The sequence below is a fragment of the Musa acuminata genome, chromosome BXJ2-6 (assembly GCF_036884655.1).
Source record: "Musa acuminata AAA Group cultivar baxijiao chromosome BXJ2-6, Cavendish_Baxijiao_AAA, whole genome shotgun sequence".
In the NCBI taxonomy this organism is placed as follows: Eukaryota; Viridiplantae; Streptophyta; class Magnoliopsida; order Zingiberales; family Musaceae; genus Musa; species Musa acuminata.
The window spans coordinates 328,692-354,383 of NC_088343.1; the positions used below are offsets into that span (position 1 = coordinate 328,692).

The 25,692-nt window shown below is 37.1% G+C and overlaps 4 protein-coding genes across 9 annotated transcripts; 3 read left to right on the forward strand and 1 right to left on the reverse strand.

Annotated features, from left to right (window-relative positions):
- Positions 1-1,069: 1,069 nt before the first annotated feature.
- On the forward strand, positions 1,070-2,656 carry LOC103971143 (protein ETHYLENE-INSENSITIVE 3-like 1a). Its single transcript, XM_009385101.2, has one exon. It carries the CDS (start codon positions 1,070-1,072, stop codon positions 2,654-2,656), a length of 1,587 nt encoding a protein of 528 aa, XP_009383376.2.
- A 497-nt stretch (positions 2,657-3,153) lies between these two features.
- LOC103971051 (gibberellin-regulated protein 12) lies at positions 3,154-4,955 on the reverse strand. Its single transcript, XM_009384993.3, has 4 exons — positions 4,696-4,955; positions 4,542-4,586; positions 4,398-4,431; positions 3,154-3,512 (listed from the first exon to the last, which is right to left on the reverse strand). The coding sequence occupies exons 1-4, from the start codon at positions 4,813-4,815 to the stop codon at positions 3,331-3,333; spliced, it is 381 nt and encodes a 126-aa protein (XP_009383268.2). The 5' UTR covers positions 4,816-4,955; the 3' UTR covers positions 3,154-3,330.
- Positions 4,956-7,466: 2,511 nt separating this feature from the next.
- LOC135614050 (probable arabinosyltransferase ARAD1) lies at positions 7,467-13,387 on the forward strand. Of its 2 annotated transcripts, XM_065111050.1 has the most exons (3): positions 7,467-7,618; positions 7,702-9,051; positions 12,640-13,387. In XM_065111050.1, the coding sequence occupies exons 2-3, from the start codon at positions 8,137-8,139 to the stop codon at positions 13,150-13,152; spliced, it is 1,428 nt and encodes a 475-aa protein (XP_064967122.1). In that variant the 5' UTR covers positions 7,467-7,618; positions 7,702-8,136; the 3' UTR covers positions 13,153-13,387. The 2 variants fall into 2 exon arrangements, with proteins under 2 accessions (XP_064967122.1, XP_064967123.1); XM_065111051.1 differs by having other exon boundaries at positions 7,467-9,051.
- A 1,617-nt stretch (positions 13,388-15,004) lies between these two features.
- On the forward strand, positions 15,005-17,414 carry LOC135582792 (E3 ubiquitin-protein ligase SIRP1-like). Of its 5 annotated transcripts, none has more exons than XM_065111052.1 (3): positions 15,005-15,143; positions 15,364-15,498; positions 15,787-17,414. In XM_065111052.1, exon 3 carries the CDS (start codon positions 16,015-16,017, stop codon positions 17,050-17,052), a length of 1,038 nt encoding a protein of 345 aa, XP_064967124.1. In that variant the 5' UTR covers positions 15,005-15,143; positions 15,364-15,498; positions 15,787-16,014; the 3' UTR covers positions 17,053-17,414. The 5 variants fall into 5 exon arrangements, with proteins under 5 accessions (XP_064967124.1, XP_009383377.2, XP_064967127.1 ...); XM_009385102.3 differs by having other exon boundaries at positions 15,012-15,143; positions 15,289-15,498; XM_065111054.1 differs by having other exon boundaries at positions 15,111-15,143; positions 15,397-15,498.
- Positions 17,415-25,692: the final 8,278 nt, after the last annotated feature.

Genomic DNA, 25,692 nt, shown 5'->3' on the forward strand with positions numbered 1-25,692 from the left:
ATTAATGACTAATGGGTTAAAACAACTCTGCCGATTTCCTTATTGATTCTAATGGAAGGAGGGTTAAGATTAAGTACATAATTCAGGATAGTTTAATATGATTATTCTACTTAGGCATCATGAAAACATGTTATAGTTCAATAAATATCTTAATATTTACAAAGATATATCGTCTAAATAAATTCACGAATGGGAAGCAGCATGCCAACGTGAAGCATTGAGGTGTCTGCCTTCCCCACACTTCGTTCTCTTTGATCTGTCTGTTCTCATAGGTTGCTTTTGCTACTGTGTAAGAATCCCATGTGTGTTTTTGCTTGAACACTGCTGTTTGATGATGATCACAGTGCATGGCTCTCCAGCATTCATTTTGTTGGCATTTCAATCCATTCCTTTGATCCACCGATCATTTAATGTTTGCAACTCCTGATCGTTAAATGGTTCAGCATGCATGAATATCTCCAGCCACTCATGAATTTTCATCGCTGATCTAAAATATTTATTCTCCAAAAATATTTGCCCCATCGAAGGACACTCTTAAATTTCTCTACTTTTCTATTTATAATATTATTTCTTTTCCTCGATTCAATTTTGTAGTGAATAAGAAATGGTTTTTGTTCATTAGAAAAAAATTTGGATTGTTTATGCCTAACATGTTTTTTTGTTAGCCAAAGTAATTCTTTGTTCGTGTCGCTTTTCATTTTTTTTGTAATTACTATTTCAGATCAGTTATATATATTTTTTATCGTCGTTGAGATCTATTGATAATAACATTCTTGATTAATATAAAAATATTAAAATCCTTATTTATAGTTTGAATATTTCTAAAGCTTTTCCATTGACTTGCTAATCATGAACACAAGTCAGTCTACAAATGTAGCAGTATGGTCTTTCCTTTAGTCTCAACAATCTCTTAGTCATTTGCATGCGGAGGAGAAGGAGGGAATGCATTACTCTTCTCTTCTCACACGGTCAGTGTTGATGCATTACAGGGCGACACCGCTTTCGTCTAAATTCTGTCAGCCTCCATCATCAAACCCTCATCAAGCTGTTGGGTTCCAAGTTGTGAACCATGGAACGCCGCCCGAGTGGCAAAATGCCATGCATGCCGCCGGAGTGGCAAGATGTGAATGCAGTCTCAATTGCCGTCCCTTCACCTACTGAAGATGAAGCTGGATGTTCCTCGAGTCAACAAGGAGGACTGGTTTCAGAAGAATTAATTGGGAGCATCGACAAGCTCAACGAGGAGCAGGTCAAGGCGCTGATGGGGAGCCTAAAGGCACGTCTGAAACGCGTGAAGAAGAGGAGATATGGCAGGAGTCGGTCCATGGACGCAGCCAAGCGACTTGACGGCCAGGAGCAGCAGGTGAAGATTTCGCAAGTGCAGGAGGAGATTCTGCGGCACATGAGCAGGCTCACGGATGCCTGCAACGTCCAAGGATTCGTTTACGGCCTCGTCCTGGAGAAGGGGAAGCTGTTAACCGGCGCCTCCAGTGGCTTGAAAGACTGGTGGCAGGACAAAGTGCAGTTCGACAAGAACGGCCCGTTGGCCTTGCAGAAGCATCAGATCGAAAACTCGATTGCTTCGTCGAGCGCAGAAAGCAGCTCCCTGACTTCGGTTCACAAAACGCTGCTGGAGCTGCAGGATACAACGCTGGGCTCTCTGCTTTCTTCACTGATACGGTACTGCGATCCTCCTCAGAGAAAGTACCCGCTTGAGCTTGGCATTCCACCAACGTGGTGGCCTTCCGGAAGAGAGGACTGGTGGCCGGAGATGGGATTCCCGGAGGACCTCGAGCCGCCGCCGTACCGGAAGCCGCATGACCTGAGGAAAGCATGGAAGTCGTGTGCGCTCATTGCGGTCATCAAGCACATGGCGCCTAATTTCGATAAGATGAGGAGGATCATAAGATACTCCAAGTGCCTTCAAGAAAAGATGACTGCAAAGGAGAGCTTGCTTTGGAACGCAGTGCTCGATCAAGAGAAACGACTGCATGCCACTGCACCCATTGATGCCCCAGCAGTTCACAAGATTGTGATCGATGCACACTCGAGCCCTGTCAGGGAAGAGGTTGTGGTTGGTTCTCCACATGATGAGCAGATGGCGGTGGATGTCACCCGCAAGAGGGTGTCAGAAGATGAGCCAAGCATGGCGCAGCGAATCTTTACATGCGATTTCCCTCAGTGTCTGCACCACGATTACCGCTATGGGTTCCCCGATCAGAATTCGAGGATTCGCCACCAGTTCAGCTGTCTGCATCGCGAAGGAACGGCTCAGATTGTCGACGACAACGATCTGAGAACGAACGAAGGTGGAGCTGCTGCTGTTGTTTCGTGTGACGTAAATGGAGGTGGAATTGCAGTTGGTGGTGCGACATCCATGGATTATCTCTGCAACTTTTATGATGCCAATGTTGACATCAACAACCAAGATCTGTATCATTTGCGGTCTCCGACGCAGATGGAGGCCAATATGAACAATTCAGCTTCTACTTCAACCATGATTCAGCAAAATCCTATGAATCCTTTTGAGCAGAGCGGTTCAATGAATCTCAGTCATTTTCAATGGACACTTGCATCAATTGGAGGTCGTCAAGCTACAGATTTCATGGACCAAAGCCCTGCACAGGAGGAAGAAGAGTTTCAACTATGGTGGTAACTTGATTGAAGAGAGCGCCAAGATCTCAAGGCAAGGTTTTCCTTCTGAATCAAGTTGTAGATAATAACAATGCAGGTATGTTTAGTATGTCTGGCAAAATCACTTGTGTACTTCTCTTATAGATATTCCAAGTGTGGAACTCAACAATACATTAGCTGAAAAAAGAGATAATTATGCTAGAAAAAATTCTATAGAAACTTTGAGTGCAACAATCTGGTGCCATCAATTGACTTCTTTGCTTTCTTGCTGGGGGTTATGTGTATCTATGCTTTGTGGTTCTCTGTGTTTTTGCAGTTCCTTTCTCTCTTTCTTACCAAAAGATGACAAATTACAGTAGCCTGTAACAAGTTCATACTTGGTGATTGCGTGTGCAATGTGCTCCTGATTTGATCTTATACCGAAACGGAAGAAGACTTGAATGAACTGAACATAGAACTTAAATGCATCAGATATCTTCAGATGGTGACAATATTAAACCAATACAAATGGCAGCCACAGATTTGAAGATCTAATCTCATTAGAGTTGCACCAGCAGCCTAGTATCAGGGCTTAGAACAATTATGTTACTGATGCTGTCACACAATTAAGGACATACATTGGTAGAAATAAGCTTGTCTACTTCAATAATCATAATATATTTAGAGAAGAAGTCTGAAATCTTCAAGCAGAGGAGCTCATGGGCACTTGGGACCTCCTCTCTTGGTCTTCCAGTTATTGTAGCATGGGCAAACCTCCTTGTGTGCATAGGTTCCTGGAGGAACACACCTGCACTTGAAGCAGCACTTCTGGCAGAAGAACAAGCAGGGCTTCTTGTAGGCAGTCTTGGAGCATCTGTATTGACAGGCACCTGGGCACTCTGCAAAATCATATCCAAGGATGAGTAAATGAGAGATCGCCAATCTGGCAAACATCACTAATTACAAGCATTAATAGATTTAATTTTCTTTTCCTGGTAGAGCTTATGGCTAATGTAAGTTGCAACAGAACAAATATTTTTCCTCTCTATATTTCTATAAGAACTTCACAAAAATATTGTCATCGGATTAGATTAAGTCAGCCAAGCAAGGAGATATATGCTGTTGATGTGCAGAACACTCTTATTTAGCGTTGACCAAAAAGATGTGATGGCAAGGAGGCATCTATTGTTGATGTACTTGTAGCTTTCCAATTCCTATTAACTTTCTCTCTAGTCAATTTGCTTACCAAGACTGGATCTATCTCTGTCACCACAGATTTGTAGCAGATGCAAGTTTCCTCTATCTTTATGTCAAAATTATTAGTTGTTGAGTTGGAAGAACTTAAAGGAGTTGACCACTATCACTAGTGTAGCAAGGAGAAGGAGAGGCTGATGAGAAATCAGCGACAGATAAGTGCAGGGTGCATTAGTAGCAATACACGAAGTTAATTATCCATTTACCGATACTTGTTAAAGAGTATTTTTACTGGCTTATGAACAGATTTGTCTTTTGGTTGATGTGATAGAATCATGCATGATGGTTGATGAAAATACAGGAGAAGATACTCCATCAAACAATGGAACTGTTCTCCAGTTGCCATTGAAGGTTTCATGTTAACCTGACAGGGTTGGCATAATATCAAAGTAGCTCAGGACATTTAAGGCCAGTTCTAACAAATGCAAGTACAAGCACTTCATAAATGGATCAAACATGTTGCATCTGATGCAGCAGTTTGTAAGAACAGTGAACGATCAGAAACATAGCTGCCATTTCTAAAACCATACCTGCTTCAGAAAACCCAGAATGCTTATGTTTATGCTGCCAACCAAGTGAAAAGACACCAGTTAGGCCTTATACACAGAATCTCTCACTCCCTTCGACAATGCAAACATTATATGGAATGACAACTAAGTTGCTATTTTACCGACCCCTTTTTCTGCCAAGCTCACACCGAACTCCTCAGCTGGGAGATCCTACATACATGTCAAACGCATAGGCAAAATTGCAGCCTTCATCAGATGCCGTTGCTGTGTAATCTACAAAAGGAGAGAAAGAGAGAGAGGAAGGGGGGGGAGATTTAACCTTGGCTGATGCTGCCATTGCAGCACAGCAAACGAGGAGGATCAGGAAGAAAAGAGCCTGAGTAGATCTCTCCATTACAGACGAACCCACAAGAAAGCCGTTGCAACCCGAGCTGTGCATTTATAAGGCGGAGAGCAGCTTCTCCACCGCTATTGGCACCACCCTTCACCGACACACCTCCATCATCAATTCCCTCACACCTTTTTTGCCTGTGTTTGTCTCTTCGGCTGGGATGGATTGGCCAGCTCGTGCATGTACTACTCTTGCCTGGTTGAATTCAAAGCTACTAAACTAAAGCAAGTCGCCATCCTCTCTACGCATAGTTGCTGTTAAAGCAAGTCTGTGTACAGGAATCTAAACCAATTGGCTGCAGAAATGCTCCAAAAATTGTGCACAGGAAATCCAAATCCATTCGTTGATGCATCCACATGGTGGATTGTGGCCTACTTCTAATAATTTGAGCTATCATTCATGCACAGTATACTCTGATGGTATTCGAGGAAAGATATTATTAGTTACTCGCATTGACAAGACCACATAATTGTGGTCTTCTACTCTTTTTAGTGACCACTGATACATGGAATTTATTGTATATATAAATAATCAATTACCTACACTAATCAAAGAAAAAAAATGTTGTTTGATAAAAATTCAAGAGAATTTTATTATCCAAATTTTGTATCGAAAAAAATGATTAGGGATATACATTTTCTTTGTAAACACCATTTGGATGCTTCAAATCGAAAATTTATATTATTATTATTATTATTATTATTATTTTATCAAGCTCTCAACTTACTTATGATAAAGAGTATTGAATTTAGATCAAGGTAAAATATAATACATGGACTATATGATAATCTTATATTACTAGTTTTAAGAGTTATTTTAATGATTATTATATTATATATAGTTAAATGATCATAAAATATGTATCTATATATATATATATATATATATAAAGAAAAAGGAAAAAAAAGGGTAAAAGCTTGGTTAGGTCTGCAAACAAGCGGGCCCAGCTCACATGCCCTTGGCTACTGTCTCATTAATTTAGGAGACAAGCATCCAAAGACTGCAACCCTGCCTTGATCGCTACGGTGAGCTTTCCTGACGATGGCTCCACCAAGGCACGAGAGATCTCTGACGGGACAAGCTTCAAACATCCAATCACACTGTTGGTAGATACGCCTACGGTCTTGGAGATTTTACATAGTAGCAGGCTAATCGCATACCATCGACCCTCGAGCGTTAGAATAAAAGTCCTCGGCACATCTGATAGAGGGGCGCTACAAGTTTTCTACAAAAGCCTATTGACTTGATCTTTTGAGAGATCAAATTCAAGAAACCCCTACCCTCCCGACCAGTGTACATGAACCCGACGACGACGAAACGAAACGTGCCCACTGAAAAGGCTCATTCAGAACCGATCACGAGCTCAATTAGTCCGCGACGAAGGCTTGATCATCGAGACAATCCTAAACATTGATAGTCGAACCGAGTCATTTAACAGGCCATTCAAACGAGGTGAAGATTCTGCAAGTAAATGAACTGATCTTTGATCCGATCTTATTTTAATTTAAAAAAAAAATTATTTTCTTGTCTTATAGATTAATGATAGATTGACTCCAGGTGGAAATATTGCTCAACGTGAATAAATCGAGTACAAATTCTATCAAGTTAACAAGGACAATATCATCTACTCAGACTTATTGATGTTTTCGGTTTCACAAATGATATCTTAATAATATTTATTTTAGTTACATTTATAACGTAATAAAGAGAATAATGCATTGATTTGGCCATATATAATAACAAGGACGAAGCATATAATTTTTGCATGATTTTTAATTATCTAATCAAATAAATTTGCCAATCTGCAATTGTCATGTGAGTAGATGAACGAGGTAGCAATCGATAGCCATGATCACCTTATTTCACCCAACACTTACTATAGCAGTCAAAGATCAAACAGAAGAAAAGTCTCCAAAGTGTGTGTAAGGTTGGAGCTAAGCTGTCTTGGTAAAACATTTAGATGCTTATTGGGGGGGCTAAGTTGGTTTGCTTACATATATTTCTCCTACATAAAATCATAACATAACAAAGTTCACTTTTTAGCATAAGCACATCACATTGTAAACAAACATCATTTGGGTCTTAGATCTTAATTAAACACTAAGTGTTGCTTAATTTCAATCATTTTGAAGATACAAGTCTCCATGACCAAATGAATTAGTAACCATATGCTTTATTGTGAATGAAATGACTGTCTTTTGTCAATATCATAGAGTAAGAAAACATCTGAATTTTCAACAACTCTGGAACTTGAATTTTAATTGGGATGAGGTATGTAGTTGTTTATCACACTCATACAAGGGACTTACATGTATGAAAATTAATAGTCTAATATTTCAGTATAATCCTACATTTGAAGTGGGTTAGGAATTGAATGAAACTTAGATGGATCTATCATCATTAACTATGACTTAGATACTCACAAAATTAATGTATTAGTTGCAGGATCATAATAAACAATGAATAAATTTTCCTTCTCATATAGTATATTTAAATAAATTGTATAATATCTTTATTGTGGTGGTAAAAACACTATAACATGTTAAAAATATTGTAATAGACAATATTTTTTGGAGATAATTTAAGTATTTTATAAATAAAAAATACTATTAAAAAAAATAAAATAAGAGTATGAATTAAAAATTTTAAAATAAAAAAAACTTTCTAGAAAAGTCGCTTGGAACACAGCACACCTCTGAGCAGCGGAGACCGAAGAGCTCGGATCCAGGGAGAGGTTCCCCAAATCTTGCGCGAAGCGAGCGAGTGAGAGCGATCCGAGCTCGTCGCCCACGAAGACGAGCTTCAAAACTCGATTTTGATGGTTCTTTCTCTCTCCATCATTCCATTCACGGTCGGTAGTTGTTTTGGCTTTCTTTTTCTCTATGGAGTTCGATTCTGTTCCACTTTTTTGACGTGTAATTTCGACCTTTCTAGGTTCTGGATTTGATTTGTTGTCTCTAGGTTGGGTTGGATCGAGAGTGATCATCAAAATGCTGCCTTTATGCTCATCTATGGTAGAGAGGTGAACCGTGGCAATGTGGTTTCGGGTGCCGCCTTTGGGTTTGGAATGAGGTCTCTGGAGAGTCTTTGAGATTAATCGTGTTTTCCTTTGGATTTTCTTCCAAAATTTTCTTCTTTTGTCTGGATTTGTTGAGTATGACTTAGAACCGTATCATTTGGGAGTCAGGTAGTGGTACCGATGCTTTAAGCCACTAGTTATTGGCCCTTAGCTTACATCCAGGAGTTCCATTTGTTTGAGTCTCTTCTTGATTGGTTGTGGTCACTGTTCTTACTTCTTGTTGGGTTCATAAATGTGGAATCTTTGCTGATAAATTAGGTATTTTTCTTGTGATGGCCACTAAGCTGTGAATGGCCAATTCAAACATACAACCGCATCGGCCTGTATGCCCGAAACCCTTCTTTTTCTGCCTCACATTCTTGGTACTCCTGGTTATCCCATATCTTTTTTTCTGGGTTGACTCTGGCATACACGTCGTCAGCCATGTATTGCCCAAAAAAAAGATAGTTTCAGTGATTGCGAACCTCAATACTCCTTCGAGAGACCACGAAGGTGAGTCTACATTGTTCAAGGAGTCAACTTTCTTGCATCAACATGCACCGGCAGATGAAGAGTTCACGCAATGTAATCCGAGCAATGCTCTCTTGAAGGTTTTCATGTATGATTTACCACCTGAGTTTCACTTTGGAATTTTGGGTTGGAATGGTGATGGCAAGAGTGTGTGGCCAAATATACGGGCTGAAGTTCCACACTATCCTGGTGGGTTGAATCTTCAGCACAGCATTGATTATTGGCTGACATTGGATCTCCTGTCTTCAAGATTTTCTGACCGGAGTTCCCCATGTAGTGCTGTGAGGGTTGAGGATTCTCGTGAAGCTGATGTTGTGTTTGTTCCTTTCTTTTCATCTTTAAGCTGCAATCGGCATTCAAAGGTCAATCCACCTGAAACAGTTAGTACCAACGAGTTGTTGCAGAAAAAGTTGGTGGAATTTTTAACGTCTCAGAGGGAGTGGAAAAGGTCAGGGGGACGAGACCACATTGTAATGGCACACCATCCAAACAGCATGTTAGATGCTCGTATGAAGCTGTCGCCTTGCATGTTCATTCTTTCAGATTTTGGGCGGTACTTTCCCCATGTTGCTAATGTGGAGAAAGACATCATTGCACCTTACAAGCATTTGATCAAGACATTTGTCAATGATTCGTTTGGCTTTGATGATCGCTCAATTTTATTGTACTTTCAAGGAGGTATCCACAGGAAAAATGTAAGTGTTTTTCAATTGACACTCGTGAAGTCTGTCAGAAGTATGCTTGATAGTAATTGTCGATGCATCACTGCTGCCGATTCTTTCATTTTGCTACTTGATTAATCCATGAACAGAAGCTTATGAAAACTTTGTTTGGTCAAATGGCTTCTTTGGCTTCTGTATGTGCAAGTAATGGTATACTATTCAGCACATTATAGGTGTGGTCAACCTGAAAATCAATTTCTTTATTTTAAGTTGTAGAGTCCAGTCAATTCACTTGCCCAAGTCCAGATGAACAAGATCGAGAAAAAGAGAAATGTTGTTCATCTACATTTATGGAAGAATAAAGGGGAAGAGAAGATAATGCAATTGTTATTTTCACTGTACCATAATGGGCAAGTGAAGAATCTTCTAAAATGTTATTAGCGATCCTTTTTTATTTGTGAGTGACTGAACCTAAAGGAGAAAGGAAATAACTATAGAATATCTATGTCTGAACCTACAATTTTGAATGCACTTTGTTTATTGTTGAGAGAGGCAATAGCCCTTTAGAGAATGGTGGCTTCCCACTGGCTCATAAAATTGCCAGGACCACCAAAAGTCTCTCATAATATAAAGAGTACTTGGACATGTTTTTTTCTTATTGGTTATGCCGTTTTGCAATCTTTTATTGTGAATGTTAATCACCATCAGATAATAAATATTTTTTGGGTGTGATTGAACACCTGGGCATTTAATTTACCATAGTCCCATGACATTTTAGATCAGATTTCCATGTCAAGTATTTGGAACTTCATATCTATTAATATTTATCCCTTGTTGGTGTAATGTTTTAGCTGCTTAACTCATGACCATTAAATTCATTCTTACAGTTCTAATTCATGATTTTTGAATCCAGCTGATTTTCATCTCAACTAGACCATAGTTGTTCCGATAATCTCACTTCTTTATTCAATAAATCACCTATATTCTTGAGGGTTAAGTTGAAGTGTCACATCATTCCCTAGAGTAAAATTACATGATCTATATGCAGAAATCAACTTTATGAACTGTAATTCAAGTATAATAGTTTTTATCAATGCATTACATGCTGTACATTGATTAGCAAATGACTGTTCTACTAATGTAACAGCAATACTCCTATGTTTACACTTCCATATGGTTAGAATGTTATAGGTCCACACCTTGAACAGTTAATTATATACATGCTTTAGCCTATCTATTCTTAGTTCCACCATGTTTCTATACCACAGTTGCCATGGTACTTCTTAATCAGGACAATTCTTTTTGGCCCTTTTCCATTTAAAAGGATAACATAAAGATAAGAGATGCAGGAAAAACAGAATTGTCCTGTGGAGAAGTATGCAGAACTAAAATGTAAAGAACATCATCATATGAAAATTTTGATGAACAAGATAATAAAATTTTTTGCTCCAAATGTCTATCATATATATAAATGTTAAGGAAGTATTACTTTTTTGTTCCTTGTAAGAAAATTAAAATGAAGGAAAAAGTTATTCAGCTTTCTTATTGAGGAACAAATTCTCACGAATTTTGGGTTTCTAACTTCTTGTTCCTGTTATGGTGTTATGGAAGTGTTTGTTAGCTAGAAGAAAAAGAACAATCAACCAGATCACATGGTGACTTGATTTTGCTCTTCTATCCCTGTTTTGTGTTATAATTGATGTACTTGTCTTCTTTCATGACTTTCTGTATTAAATCAATGAACATATTTTTATCTTAATGTATCGTTTGAGGTATTATACCATGAATTATAAGTTTTGACTTAATTATTTCTAATTTCCTTGAAAACCTAGTCAACAACCAAATTCCAGATTCATCAAGCATGCGTCAATTTCTTTTGTCATCCTTAGCTTCTTTAAAGTCTTGTCAGAAACCTTAGCTTTTTTTTCTCTTAGGTCAACCTACTGATTGATTGTATTCTATGGAGAAAATTTTCTGTCACACTTTGTAATATATTATCTTCCACTCTATAGTTGGTCTTCATGCCAGAATGTGAGGCATTGGCATGGATGTGGCTTAGTATTGATATAGTATATAACAAGAATTACAAACAGTGTCATGTTGATGATGCAACTGTCATGAAAAAAAAGAGAAGATATACCCCTGAAAGGGTCCCAGTACAAGTTCATGTTTCCAATATGATATAAATCTAGGCTTGTTTGTTTTTTTCTTTTCTTTAAGCATGAAGCAAATTTTGCCACAGGCTTCTGTGATGTGTAACCTCAGGCTTTTTAATAGTTGGAGTAAGCCAAAACAAGTGAATAATGAAATGAAGATTCAACGATGTGGTTAGGAAGTTGTTTATCTTCGACCTTTATATTGGGAATCAAATATAGCTTGGTGTATGTAGTATATAAGTTCTAGTAGAAGGCTAATAGAGAAATGTCATCATATTATTCTTTGTCACAAAATGCAAGATCAAAGCTCCAAAATTACAGGTAACAGCTAAATTTTCTGGTACAATTAATTGGCCTTAGTTTTGTCTTCTTCAATTTGAGGTCTGGGGAGGGTTAATATATTCAGCCTTATCTCTATGATAGAAGGGCTGTTTTAGTGACTTGATCCCTTTAATATATATTCAAATCCATAACTATAAAGTTGTCATCATGATTATCAGTAGCAGAGTACAACAAGCCCAAGGTATTGCTCGGAGGGTGCATGATCTTAATAGCAGTTGTTTGGTGGTTGTAGATCCAAAAATTCTATAAATATGCATACTTAGTTTGAGTATCATGCAATATATGGAACTAGAATTAAAGTTGCTATGTTGAGGAATATATAGATAATGTGGAAGAAATACAACCTTAAAGAGGAAGGAAGTTACTTCACAGAGATTGGAAGTTACTTTGGTGAGCAAAACAGAGAACAAATTTGTTTCAGTTGGACGTTATGTATCTTGTGTTGGATAGCTTAGAGAGCAGGTTTACTACTTATAACAGAGCTTAAAAAAATTGTGCAAGTTCGATGAATTGAGAGATCTTATGCAGATCATGCTATGAAAAACATACTTGATTCTCAACTGGTTCCTTGGTTTCTGGTAGTATCTTTTATTTTTTGTAGGTTTTATGTTAATGTTACCTCAGGGGTCAGTGGATCTACATACAGCACTGGCTTTAGTGACAAAGAACAAACCAGTTTAGTGACCTTGTCTCCCCTTGTTGCATTGTTTTGTAATGGTGAAGACAAATACCTTCGGTCAGGACAATTTGTTATATCCATGTCATGTTCAATCAAGAAAATCTTGTGCATGGCTGCTATGTTGTATTGAGTAATGACTAGAAAATCATGATTTAGTGCATTCATTTGCCTTTCTCTGTAAGACTTGTTCGCATTGTAGTGTCTAATGGTTGTTTATCAATGACACGGAATTGTGAATGTGTTTCTCGTTATCAACTCTATTTTTCCATTCTAATTACCATTGACACATTTTGAACCTGAAAGTCCACAAACATCTTGGATGTACCCTTGAGAAGTAGAACCTTATATGAGTGTAGAAATTGTACTTTGTTTACGCTCCATTGCTTCTTTCTTATATAGCAAACAAGATAAGCTGATAATTTCCTTTTATGGCTTGGTGTTTAGGGAGGATCAATCCGAAAACAGCTCTTTAATCTTCTGAAAGGTGAAAAAAGTGTGCATTTTGCATTTGGAAGCCTTCGTGAGAATGGGACCGATGAAGCCAGTCGAGGAATGCATTCATCAAAATTCTGTCTAAATATCGCCGGGGACACCCCATCTTCCAACCGGCTTTTTGATGCCATCGCTAGTCACTGTGTCCCAGTCATCATCAGTGATGACATCGAGCTCCCATATGAAGATGTCCTCGACTATTCCAAGTTTTGCATCTTTGTGCGGAAATTTGATGCTATCAAGAAAGGTTTTCTGATGACATTGATTAGAAGCGTAAGCCGAGAGGACTGGACCCAGATGTGGCAAAGATTGAAGGAGGTCGAAGGTTACTTTGAGTTTCAATACCCATCAAAGAAAGATGATGCGGTTCAGATGGTATGGCAGGCAGTGGCCAGAAGAGTACCAGCAATTCAGCTCAAAGTACACAGATCATCTAGATTCTCCCGATTTGATGTATCCACATAGGAAAAGAAGTTTGTCATCTTAGGAGTATGATCAAGTAGATCAGTAATCTTCACATCATTCCTACAACCCAGAATTGTTCAGGATTGGAGAATGCAGCAATCAATTTCCCAGATTGACATTGTTAATTTGCATGAAGGGGAAGGAGGGAAGGATGAAAAGTTGTATTTTACATACAGAATTAAAAACAAATGTTTTTTAATGTTCCTTGAAGAAATCCTTCAAAGTCGAACTGTCATCGTTATCGTATTTTCCTCTTTGAATTATTTGGCCTATATGAACATATGAAGCAAACATGTATAATTTATTGCTTAATCAATCTTTCTATGAGGAACATTTAAATTCATGAGCAATATCAAAAACCTATTAATCTTGTATCAAAATTTACATAAAAATTAATTTAAGTAATAAATTACACAAAACTATAGTAGATGTTCGAGAGTCTAATCCAAGAGATTTCCAGGTTTTAACATTGAAAATGTTTCATGCCAAAAAAAACTTTGATCCTTATAAAATCATACGAAAAATTAACTCTAATGCTTATAAAATTGACCTTCTACCATATCTGATATTATTCGAGTTATCAATATTAAATATATAACAACTTATTGTAATATGATGAGTTTACCTTATGAATAGATCCATAGAAAAATGAAGAGAAAGATTTAGATGACTGGACTATTATGGGTATTAAGTAAAATAAAATATGTTATTATAATTCTAATAATGAGAGGTATTTTCTTGGCAAGTCGACCAATATTTTTATTAGATATACAACCCGGGCCCAGTGCACGTGGACACACGTCACGTCGGCTCGACCACAAAACGCGCTTACACGCGTCGGTCTCACGTGCGTGCTTGACCTGCCGTGGTCCCCACCGCGAGACGCGCGTTCATTGGTCATGACTAAATCCAATTTCATTGATTTCCCCGTTCATTTCCTCTATGTAAAGCTGTTCTAATACGACCAAAACATTACTCTATCTTGTCAACAATGTCCTCATAATTTAACGTGATTTGGGAAGCATTACTAGCACTTAAAGTGTTATTTTTAATTCATCCTCGATTAAAATATATATATATGTATAATTCAAAAATACTTGCAAAGCATGTAATTTTGTCCAAAACTTTAAAGAGGAAGATAGTAATGGTTCGGGACAACACTTATCCTCGGCAGGAGCCAACTCTGCCAAGTGTGGGTCAACCAATGCATGAAGTCAAACCAATGGCTCAACCGTCAAAATCTGACGTGCATTGCCCAACCTTATCCCTTCTGTATCTCAATAAAATCTTGGCTACTCTGCTGACGGTTACTCTCGTTCTACCCACCTCTTGATCGGGGACGACTATGGACCCCAGTAGGTGAGAGTGAGAGTTAGAAATTTTAGGAATCCATTCTTTTCTTGGTTCAAACAGAAATACATTAAAAGCTAAATGTCATTATATAATATTCAAGAAGATAAATTACTTTTTTTTAGATACAAAAAATAGAAAATTATGCCAACCATATGGCTTAATTAGTAAATAATTCTATAATAAATTACTTTTTTTTTTTCCTTTATTTGAAATTATATTAGTTTATACTCTAATGTGACAGACAACATGATCAAAACTTGACCTGCAGCCAAAAAAATGGTGTAAATTTGCAGCAAGGGCAATGTGACTTGGAACCATAGATAGAAAGTTAATATTAGGTTGGCCAGTTTGGTCCAGTGCAGGTTAAAATAGAAAGTTAAAATGCTGCCACCAAAGACTTGGATTAAATTTAGAAAAACAAAACAGGACAAATCCCAGACTAATATACTGTAAATTTTGCATGTATAATTTTTTGGTTGCTCGAGGCCATGGTGATAAAGTCAAAAATAATCAACTCCTGCAGTAAAGAAAGAGGTCAGAGTTTGTCTGGTTCTGCCTTCCTTGCATCTTCCTTTCTCCTCCTCCAGCTCACCAACCCAAAGGATAGAGAGGTCCAAAACCATCCAAGAACACCCAAGGTAATCCTTCCTTTTCTATGTATATACTTTTCTTTTTCCTTCCTCCTTTTAATTAATTTCTTCCCAAGGATTTGAAGAAAAGATCTGGTTTTGTTCTGTGCGTTTCCATTAATTTCTTTTTCTGTATGTTTATTTGTTTATTCAGAACTTTGAGGTCTTCAGTCTCGATAGACCTTTGATCCTATCTTTATTGAGTTTCTATTTCATCTTCATGCTCAAGATTTGCGTTGTAAAAGATGGGATTTTGATCAAGGTTTGGGATATGTTTCGCGGGATGCTGAGGGATTCGTCTTTGGCTTCTGTGGCACGAGAGCAAGGACCCTCTTCTGGGAACACTCAAAAACATTTTTTTCTGGTAATTGGAAATATTTGACTTTTCCTCCTCATAGGCATCTTAACTTTTGTTGTGTTCTTCTTGTGTGAAAGAAAGGCACCTCCTTTGTTTGCAACTTTTACCTTCAGAACCAATTTTATTTTCCCTTCAAGTCCATGACAATCTCTCTTCCCCCCTGAACCTGATCTATGTCTGTAATTCTTGATTTTTTGCTTTATTTTTTTTTATGAAAAGTATTTTAGACTATTCTTTAGACGTACCTGCTAGGTTGTGACATGACGTATTCGCGATTCATTTTTGTTTTGGCAGGTAAAAGCCTGAGATTCCTTCTCTGATGACTTTGTTTTAGATGACAAGCTATGGAAGGAGGATGAGGGGGTAGATTTTTCTTGGATTGCAAGATTTACTGCCTGCTGGTGCTAAGATTCGCTCAGATCTGCTGTTCTGTAAATCGAAAACCTGTAGATACTTCTAGTTGAATCCCTGAAACCTTTGCATACCTTATCAGTAGTGGAAGTTGACAAGAGGATCAGTAAGATGAGTGAAGCTCCGGTTGGTAGATATTGGTGCCATGCGTGCCATCGAGTTGTTAATCCGGTCATGGAACCGGAGCTCAAGTGTCCTTTCTGTGATGATGGTTTTGTGGAAGAGATGGAGAGTAGAGGATTTGATGACTCCGACTCCACTATCGATTCAGATCGGTCCCTCTCCCTATGGGCTCCGATCTGGTATCAATTGATCAATGGTTCTTCTCGCCGTTCAAGGTCCCGAAGGGAAGAGGATGACGACGACTCAGATCTGGACCGTGAGTTCGAAGACTTCATAAGGAGGCGAAGGAGGAGATCTGCCATTATTCAGTTGCTCCAGAGTTTACAGGATGATCTTAGGTCTGAGACAGACAACTTTGAGACCGAAGTAGAGAGGGAAAGGGAAAGGGAAAGGGAAAGAGAGAGCCTAATTCTCATCAATCCTTTCAACCAGGCCATAATTCTCCAAGGATCCTTGGACACAGACCAGAATGATGGCCAAGAATCGAATAGTGCCGGTGCCTCATCAGGAGATTCCTTTATGGGTTCTGCTTTGGACATGCTGTTGCAGCATTTGGCGGAGAATGATCTGAATAGGTATGGGACTCCACCGGCTAAGAAAGAGGCCATAGATGCATTGCCCACAGTGAAAATTGAGGAAACCTTGGGCTGTTCTGTCTGTCTTGAGGACTTTGCTATAGGAATGGAAGCTAAAGAGATGCCATGCAAACATAAGTTCCACCGTGACTGCATACTTCCATGGCTGGAACTCCATAGTTCGTGCCCAGTTTGTAGGTCTCAGTTGCCTGCTGATGATTCAAAAGTTTCAAATGGATCTAGTAATGGCAGTAGGATCGATGAAACTGATGGTGATGATGGTGATGGTGGTGATAGGGTTGGTCGAGGAGATCCTAATAGATTCTGGGTCCCTGTTCCATGGCCTTTCAGTGGTCTCTTCTCACTATCAGGTTCTCAGAATGGTGGGACCTCATCTTCGAATGCATCATCATCAAACTCTGGAACTAACACACATGGTGAGGAGAACTGATTTTGTTTTATTCATCTTTTCCATGGATGAATCAGAGGGAGTTCAGGTAGATTTCAGCCTGTGGCGGCTCTAGCCTGATCTGATCTCTTATCATTGTCAATATCACACCCGTGGATGTTCATCTTTTGCAGATAGATAAGGGATGATATCTAGATAGCATCTTCGTTCGTAGTGTTGTATGTTGTCGATTGTACTCCTTGTTTCTCTTGCTTTTTTTGGTTTCAAATATGGCAGCTGTAATGACTGGAATATAATTGTCTTGTGTGCACCTGTTATGAAGAAGAATGATGAAGAATATATTGTAGCTGAAAAATACTCGGGAATGGAGAAATTTATATCACAAGGTTCAGGTACTTTTTTCATCTTCCTGCAGTGGTTCTTCCGAATTGCGTTGCTATGAAATTTGTTTTGTGGCTGAAATCTCGAACCATTGTTGAAAGTTCATCTTTTGGTTGCAACACATGCTGCATCTTGGAGGAATAAAAGTCTGAATAGTTTCCGAGGAAGAAATTTGTTAGGTACAAATACTTGATCAATATACTTTTCAGCGAATTGGGACAAACAATAGTTTATACTTGTTCTTGAGCCAAAGGTTGAGTGAAGTTTCTCTTCTTTTGCATAGTTTTCATTTGGTGTATCAAGATTTTAGAATTCTAACATTTTTTTTCTTGCAAGGATTAAGCTTTTGTTTTCAAGCATGTAACGGTGCAAACGAACTTTCTAACGAAGACGGCTACCTTGTAGTTGCCACATTTGCAGAAATGCATACAAAGATGAGATGAAATATCAGCAGCTGAGTTAGTTGCAAATGCAAATTACTGGATTAGGTGACTATGTGTTGTGTTCAGCTTCACACAAACCTGCAAGCAAAGTGTCTGATGTCAGACCTCCAAATTGCTACAGGGAAGGTTTGCCCATGGTTTCTCTTGTGGAACAAAGCATCCCAGAATGAGTTGTGCCAAACTGAATGGGTGGGATAGACTGAGATGAACTAAGACACAGGACATATAATGCCTCTGATGAGGAAGAAAACACAGCAGATTTGGGATGTCTGAGAGCAGCTGATTCATTCTGATGTGTTGTTTATTACATAAACAATTGAGCCATTGTAAAGCAGGATTGATGATTTCTTTTATCAGTTATGTTAAAAGCCTCTAACATAACATATAAAATATTAAGGCAAGATTATACTGTTATATATGGATTACAAAAAAAAAATAATTAGTATGAACTAATTAGTGTATGATAGATAACTAGATTAGACTTGATGGTGGAACCAGAAAAATGGAGAACTGATCTTATTAAATTAATTTATCTAAAATTAATCTGGTCATTTTTTAGATAATCTACGTGAAGATCTAGATATCTTATGATCACCTAATAAAGTCTTTAGCATGTTTGATCTACAAAAGAAGTTGAATAATGTCAGAAAATACTTGTTCCTGAAGAACCAAAACATAGCTTACTTTCCTAATTTGTTTTTGTAGGACATGGAGAAATCTTGAAGGTTTATTATAAAAGAGTGAATTCAACTCTTTAGAATGTTAATGAGAGGTGAATTAGCAGACCATCACCATTACTTGATACTTGAATGTATCATCTCATCTCTATGGTACAAAATAGATGACCGATTTATATAATGACCATGTGGCTAAGTTTGCATGAAATTTCACATCTACAAATATCATTTTATGTAGCAATAATTTCGATATTAATAGTACATGTTTGGATGTTGCTTCGCGACATCCAAAGGTATCCTATTGATTATTATTATTATAGTGTGTTGCTTCGTGATATCCAAGATATTGTATTTATTATCATTGAAATATAAATTATTAAATAATTTATATCTTAATTATATCATATTATTATTGTTTTTGTTCGGATCGTATGATGCTTGCATTACATTGCTTCCCTGTTTAGGATGTTGTATGTGTTCATGCTCGTCTTCCCTATTGTATTGTTCCTATACTTGCGGGCTTTGGAGGTTTCCTCGCCCTTACGGGTAGAACCAGAGGTGAAGTTGTTGTGTTCGAGCATTCGAAAGATATTATCCAATTTTGATTGGCGATCTATTGTCGACGGTTTGTTATCGGTGACGATGCAATGGAGGGTGACGGCCCGGCCTACTGTGGTCACTGGCCCTGAGTTGATAAGCTATTGTGTTGGGAGGTGGCGCTGCTACGTGCGGCGACATTGCTACGGTAGGAGGCTGTTGTCCACGTAGTGCGGCAGCCAAGGCGGTTCTCTGCGATTTCTTCTCATCGCTGACCTCAGTAGGAATCGTGGCGGTCTACGGGTTGATGGAAGTGGCAAACGGCAGCGCTGTGGACGGCAACAGCCTTCTCTGATCATCGACCCGAGAATGTGCCGCAGTTGCACAAGCAGCGATGGCGGAGGGCTTCGCCGGCTACAGCGCATGAAGCACGGTGCAGTCATGGCGGAGGTGTCGCGTCATCGGCGATGAAGGGCTGTGGACGCTGCCGTGTCCACAGTAGTGGAGCTCGGCACAGGCATGTTGAGTGACAATGCCGATTGCTGTGCCCTTGGGCGTTGGCCTCGGTCGACAATGCCGAGAACCATGAGGTGGTCCGGCGCGCGGTCGATTCGACAATAGTGTTGCTGGCCGGCCGTGGGGGTCAAAGTCAGCGCGACCGTGTTTGGATTCTATGGATGGCAGCACTTTCAAGCATTGTAGAAGGGTCCTAGGGTCGCAATATGGTGTTGGCGGCGCCGGGTGGCGGCGCCGTCCAACTGCAAGCAACCATGCGGCATTGCGGTCGGTTGTATTATGGCGGAAAGAGGGCTCGGCGGGCTGTTGGGCGTTGTTGCGATGGAACTCGATGCCCGGTGATGCTGCGCCATGAAGATGGTCGCCGGACCGGTGGCAAGCCATCCGCAGGGGCAACGGTGAAGGATCGTCGGCCAAGAGATTGTGTCGATATCGTGCGATGGAGAAGTCACGATGAGAAGAAATCGCAGAGAAGGGTGTTTGGGTGACAGTAATTTTGACTTATTAAAATCTATTTTGACCAAAATTTACCCCTAATTAGATTATCATTGTAGATCATTTTTAGCCCTGATTTTGACCATTATGATCCAAATTTGCATCGATAAATTTTTTATCGAATTTGGATCTGATCAATTTTTATTTTTTATCAGTCAAATCTAATTTTAACTTAATGAAATTTGACTAATTTATCCTAATTTGAATTTTAATCTAATAATTATCTTGGGCTTGGATCTTAAATACAAATTGATTATAGTGATTGTTGGGCTCAATTTAGGTGGTCCAATTCTGGGCTGCCCAATTCATTGTGGCTTAATTTTTGAATCACCAAACTAAGTAGGGTTATGAACTTTAGGTCCTTTATAGAATTATATAAACGAAAACTATAAGTTATGAATTTTTCTTATAGTTTCTCCTATGACATATTAGTGAAATTATTATTATTATTATTCGATATTTATGTAATTATTTACATGCATATATTTTAAATTATGATATTATATTAATTTTTACAATAAGGCATGAATTTCTATCATGATTATTCTTATCATAAGTTTTTGTGCTGATTAATTTTTATTTAATAATTATTATAATTACTTTTTATTAATCAATATTGTATAATTAGATTAAAAATATTCCATAAATATTATTTATAACATATCCATAAATTTTTATCTTATTAATAATTATCAAGGTGGCTTAAGATAATAGACTTATAAGGTATAAATGTATTAGCCTTGTAGCCACCAAAGTGGCATGGACTAATAAATTTATGAAATTACGTTGAGGATTAGTCTTAAATATATTAACAAAAATAATATTAATAATAACATATATATAATTATTAAGAATATCTTTAAAATAATTTATTAATTAAGTTTTACATGTAGGTTTGTTCAACAAATGAACAAATGATAACGTAAGATTCAATCAAAGCTAGTATTTTCTAAAATTGGCTTGAAAAAAAATAAAATAATAAATAATAAATATTTCTTATGCATGCCTATATTATGCGCTAAGCTTATACTAGATTAAATATTAGTTTTAACTATAAAGGAATCAAATAAGATATTTACGAGGGACGAAAGTCTGCTTATATATAGGAAATTAGATCAGTTTGAAATAATGATATTTTTATATATTTGAAATAGCAGGAAGTCCACTTTTTGATTTATGTTTACATTAGTTGAATGGATAATTTACAAGAATAGTATAATGCAAATTGTATTATCGATGATATAAGCTAATTTCGTGGCATGAGATCACTCAAGCTTTATGACTATAAAATTTATTCTCATGTGGCCTGATTAAATTGTCAAGTTGCTAAAGATATTTTGTGACATAGTATAGTAATTTTCTTTTCTAAGAATAATAAATACTATGATGATTCTAAGCATATTACCATAAAATACTTAGTAATTATCTAAGTCTAGAAATAATTAGTATTAATTAAGGAATTTAAATTTCATTATATTGATTATTAATCTATTCACTTAGCTCTTACAATATAAAGGATTTGAAAGGACGAGGGTTTGTGAGCAACCCATAAAAAATATATTGATATATATTTGAATAGATATTATAATTAATATTTTTATTTATATAATTAAATTTATTTATTTTTATTATTCTATTCATATTTATGTATATACATATTATGGTTGAATGTACTAATATAATTATCTTCATAAGATAAATTACATGAGTCATTTGGACTACATTAGGAAAAATTAATAGTGTTGTAATATATAGAAGAAAATATGATACTAATGATATATGCGTTGGTAGTCAAATTTAATATAATACTATTATACTTATTAGACTTGTTAACTTATTTTTAAATTCTTGTGTGTATAAATGCTTTTCTAAATTTTACACACCAATTGGATAAAATTATTTTTAAATAAATTTTATTTTATTTATTTTGATCTTAAACTTGTTTTTTTGTATCTTATCAATTAATAAGTCAAGTAAAATAAATATTAGATTTTATGATCCTAATTAATTAATTAAGATATAGTAAGATTCTAATTAAATTTTGATTTAGGTTATCGACGAAATCCACTTATGTTAGGATATCTAATGAGGTAATTTTGATGAAAAAACCTCTTCTAATTATTTTTTCTAGATCTTTTACTCTCACTTATATATAGGTATGATCTTTTAGAGATCATAGTAATTCCTTTTCATATCTTCCAAAAGTTTCATATTCTATCAGGTACAATGATTCTAGAAATAGGAATAGAAGTGTATGTAGATGATGGTGTGTTACTGAGCAACCATGTTAATTATTATGTTCAAAAGAAACAGATCTATTATTTTTATTTATGATATTTAATTTTAATCCTAGCATAAAATTTATACATAATAATTGTATTTCTTACCTTTTTCATATCATTGTGACGTTATCCATGATAACTCTGACATCATCGTTGCACAGTTGGCCTCTTGCTGTGCTCAGCGTAAAGATTTTTGCGCAACAACGAACAAAGTCTCTAACCAGACTGAGGTAGCACACAAGGATGCAATTGTCGAGGTCAGAGAACACGTCGAAGAGCATCACGTCGTCCGTCATGGAAGCTTCTGTTGTTGACGTAGAACAAGTGATAAGCTTTGGAGAGGAGAGGATCTCAAAGTTTTCTTCATTGGCCGGCCTTATGGTCCCTTGGATAGATAGAGAGAGCTCGACCATGTTGGAGTTCTTGCAAGGCAAGACTCCCGTGCAAGTTCATGGAAGCTTCTCCTGTTGCCTTCTTCCTTTTCATTGTGTATGTGGCTTTCATGGAAGAAGCCTTAATGAAATTGGCTTTCATGGAAGAAGCCTTAATGTATCATTAGTCAAAGTTAGAATTCAGTTTGTGATTTGTGAATATAAACATGGTCTTCTGACATGAGTATTAAGCACCAAATTGCCTGTGGGTTTCATGACAAGTTACAATGAGACTGGAATTAGGGCAAAAACCCATAGTTGTTATAACTTGCTTTGACTGACTAAAGTTTCTAATTGTTGACTTTTGTACTAGTCAACACCTAAAAGAGTAGAACAGATGTTGAAGAAGGATTCAAAGGTGAAATACTATGGATTAGCATAGACTCAAGTTTATGTCATCACAAGTGACAACAAATCAATACTGCCATGGAAATTTCAGTAGACTAAGTCAGCATTGAGAAATTGGAAGTGGGTGTCCAAATCTTAATTGATGAAGTCAATCCTTTCTTTCTCTATCAGAAAAGAAAATTTCAATTAGTCAACTGTATTCCTAGTTCTCCTTCCAAAAAAGATATTTGTAGGTAAAGAAGCTGACTTCTGTTAAAGATGTTGAATGTTTATCATCTAGAACTAAAGGGGTTGTAATAATGCCAATAACAAAGCTAACAAGTAAAATATTGACCAAGTATTTCATGTAATATTCGTTGACAATTAACAGCTCTAATACCACATTTTCAGAAATATAATCGAGAAACCTTTGTCAACAATATAAGAGAAGAACTTAACCAATAAATAAAAGGCAATTAAATTCCAAACCTGCAAACCAATATGAAAGTATGTGTAAGTAATTATTCTCACAGACATTCATGATGGAAACCTTTGTCAAGTTCTTATACTAACTCAAGGTAAAACACTAAGCTTAGGAGTACCCTAAATTGGAACTAGTCATTGTTTAATCTTGAAGTGGAACCATAGGACAACCTGCATAGATTGGTGCAATGTTACGGGCAAGTGGGTTTCGTACTATGTATATTTTGGTTCCTCGTTTTGTCGATAATGGTGGAACGTATGGGAGTTTGGAGTCTTGGAAACGTAATTGTCGATGATGGAATTCCAAGAACATATTATAATAAATGGTGCAAAGAATACTGTCCTGTTAGATTTTAGATGATTTTGTTTGAAAAAAGATTATTTAAAATTATTATAGTACTTTTTATTTGACTTATTTGGAACATCTTAACAAAATTACCTTAAAAGTCTCTTACAGAAAACTCCCATGTCCTTCGTAGCATAGAATGGACCATAGCAATCCTATGTATGAATGATCATAGTAAAACTTTTAGAAAATCTAACCTGATTAGCTAATTAATGGCTATTATCATTATCTTTCTGGTAGATATGAGTGAATTTATAATTAGTGAACGTAGAAATTAAATAAAAACACTCTTATAATAAATAGTTCAAAATATTATTCTAACAGCTACAAATAAAATCCGGATCAAATGGTAAACTAATAGTCCAAAGTAGGGTGCTATTCTCTATGCTTCTGCCTTGTACTTACATCCTCCTTTTCCTCGTCCAGCACTCAAAGGCATGGCAAGTAAAGTTGAGTGTCCACTAGGACAACTCATCTGTCAACCATTACGCATCACACAGAGAGAGAGAGAGAGAGACTTTTGGTTTGTAGTGGACCGCCGACGGGGTCTCCATTGTTGCAGGTCGCCGGTCGCTGGCGACTGTCGACATGTGAGAAGAAATAACGAGCTCGAGGTGACTTAAGATCGCTATAGAATAATGGAGATGGAGACCTCCATTATTCCTTGCCTTGAGTCCATCCTGTGGGTGGTGGGTTTGCTGTCGAGGAACTTCTAGTTGATGATATGCATGTCATTCCCACGGCGGATGAGAAACCTCTGACAGCAACCTCTCACTTGATAGTACAGTTGATGGAACACAAGAAGGAGCAAATTCCCATTTGTGTTGCAAGTCAAAATTTATTCTCCACAACGGTGTTCTCCTCTATATGATCATAGAGTTTCTGACGTCTACTCTCCGTCTAACTCATGCTCTATAAATATTCTAAAAGGATATTGTAGCCTCCATCACAGATAAAATAAAGCTACATTAAAAATATTATCTTGAAGTCATTAATGATTAAAAGAATCAGATTCCATATATTAGTGTCTATAACTTTTATATTTTATTTTTAAAATAAATTTATATCCAATATGATGTGTATTTACTCTAATTAGATTTATTCAGACTCATCGTTATCTAATTATATGTGACTAAAATCCTATCTCTAATATTGACTGGTCCAAACAAAACATAGAGTAGGTGATTTGTTCTCCTGAAACCCTCATGCATTGAATTATGTCAAAAGGAGTAGAGTAGGAAGGAGGGAATGTATCATCATGGCATAGCATGGAGTGAGACTTTGAACTTGGTGAAGTGAAACAGCGGAAGAATTATCCAATGACTTAGGGTTTGAAGGGTGTACTGGTGGACACATCGGAAGGACCACAGCAGTGAACATGAAGAAGACTCTTCCCCTTGTCGTCAACGAAGGCTGCTGCTTTCTTCCGTTTCTTTCGACGGAGGACAGCCGGCCAACCCAATTAAAATGAAGAAGAGATTCCCATCGAGATTTCTAGTACTGCCGCATTCTTTTATATGATCTCACAAAACCCACGTTTTGGTGATGGATGGCCTAAAGATACCACCGTTTAATGTCAAGAAAAATGACACCTGATATGTTATATTATTCAATAGGATTAGTCTTATCTTGACTCATCTAATTTAATATCTTAAAATAAATTTAAAGAGAAATTATTAGATAAAAATTTGGATGAGCGACACAAATAAGTCAGGTGACTCGAGTAATACGTTGATATGCATTACAACTTATCATTATGAATAA

What these genes read in the sequence shown, in the direction of transcription:
- LOC103971051 (XM_009384993.3), bottom strand. Translation starts at nt 4,815, where the DNA reads ATGCACAGCTCGGGTTGCAACGGCTTTCTTGTGGGTTCGTCTGTAATG. An exon ending in TGAGCTTGGCAGAAAAAGGG is followed by an intron (nt 4,432 to 4,541) that starts GTCGGTAAAATA and finishes CTTGGTTGGCAG; the next exon opens with CATAAACATAAGCATTCTGG. An exon ending in TTCTGGGTTTTCTGAAGCAG is followed by an intron (nt 3,513 to 4,397) that starts GTATGGTTTTAG and finishes ATGATTTTGCAG; the next exon opens with AGTGCCCAGGTGCCTGTCAA.
- LOC135582792 (XM_065111052.1), top strand. Translation starts at nt 16,015, where the DNA reads ATGAGTGAAGCTCCGGTTGGTAGATATTGGTGCCATGCGTGCCATCGA.
- LOC103971143 (XM_009385101.2), top strand. Translation starts at nt 1,070, where the DNA reads ATGGAACGCCGCCCGAGTGGCAAAATGCCATGCATGCCGCCGGAGTGG.
- LOC135614050 (XM_065111051.1), top strand. Translation starts at nt 8,137, where the DNA reads ATGGCCAATTCAAACATACAACCGCATCGGCCTGTATGCCCGAAACCC. An exon ending in GAGGTATCCACAGGAAAAAT is followed by an intron (nt 9,052 to 12,639) that starts GTAAGTGTTTTT and finishes CTTGGTGTTTAG; the next exon opens with GGAGGATCAATCCGAAAACA.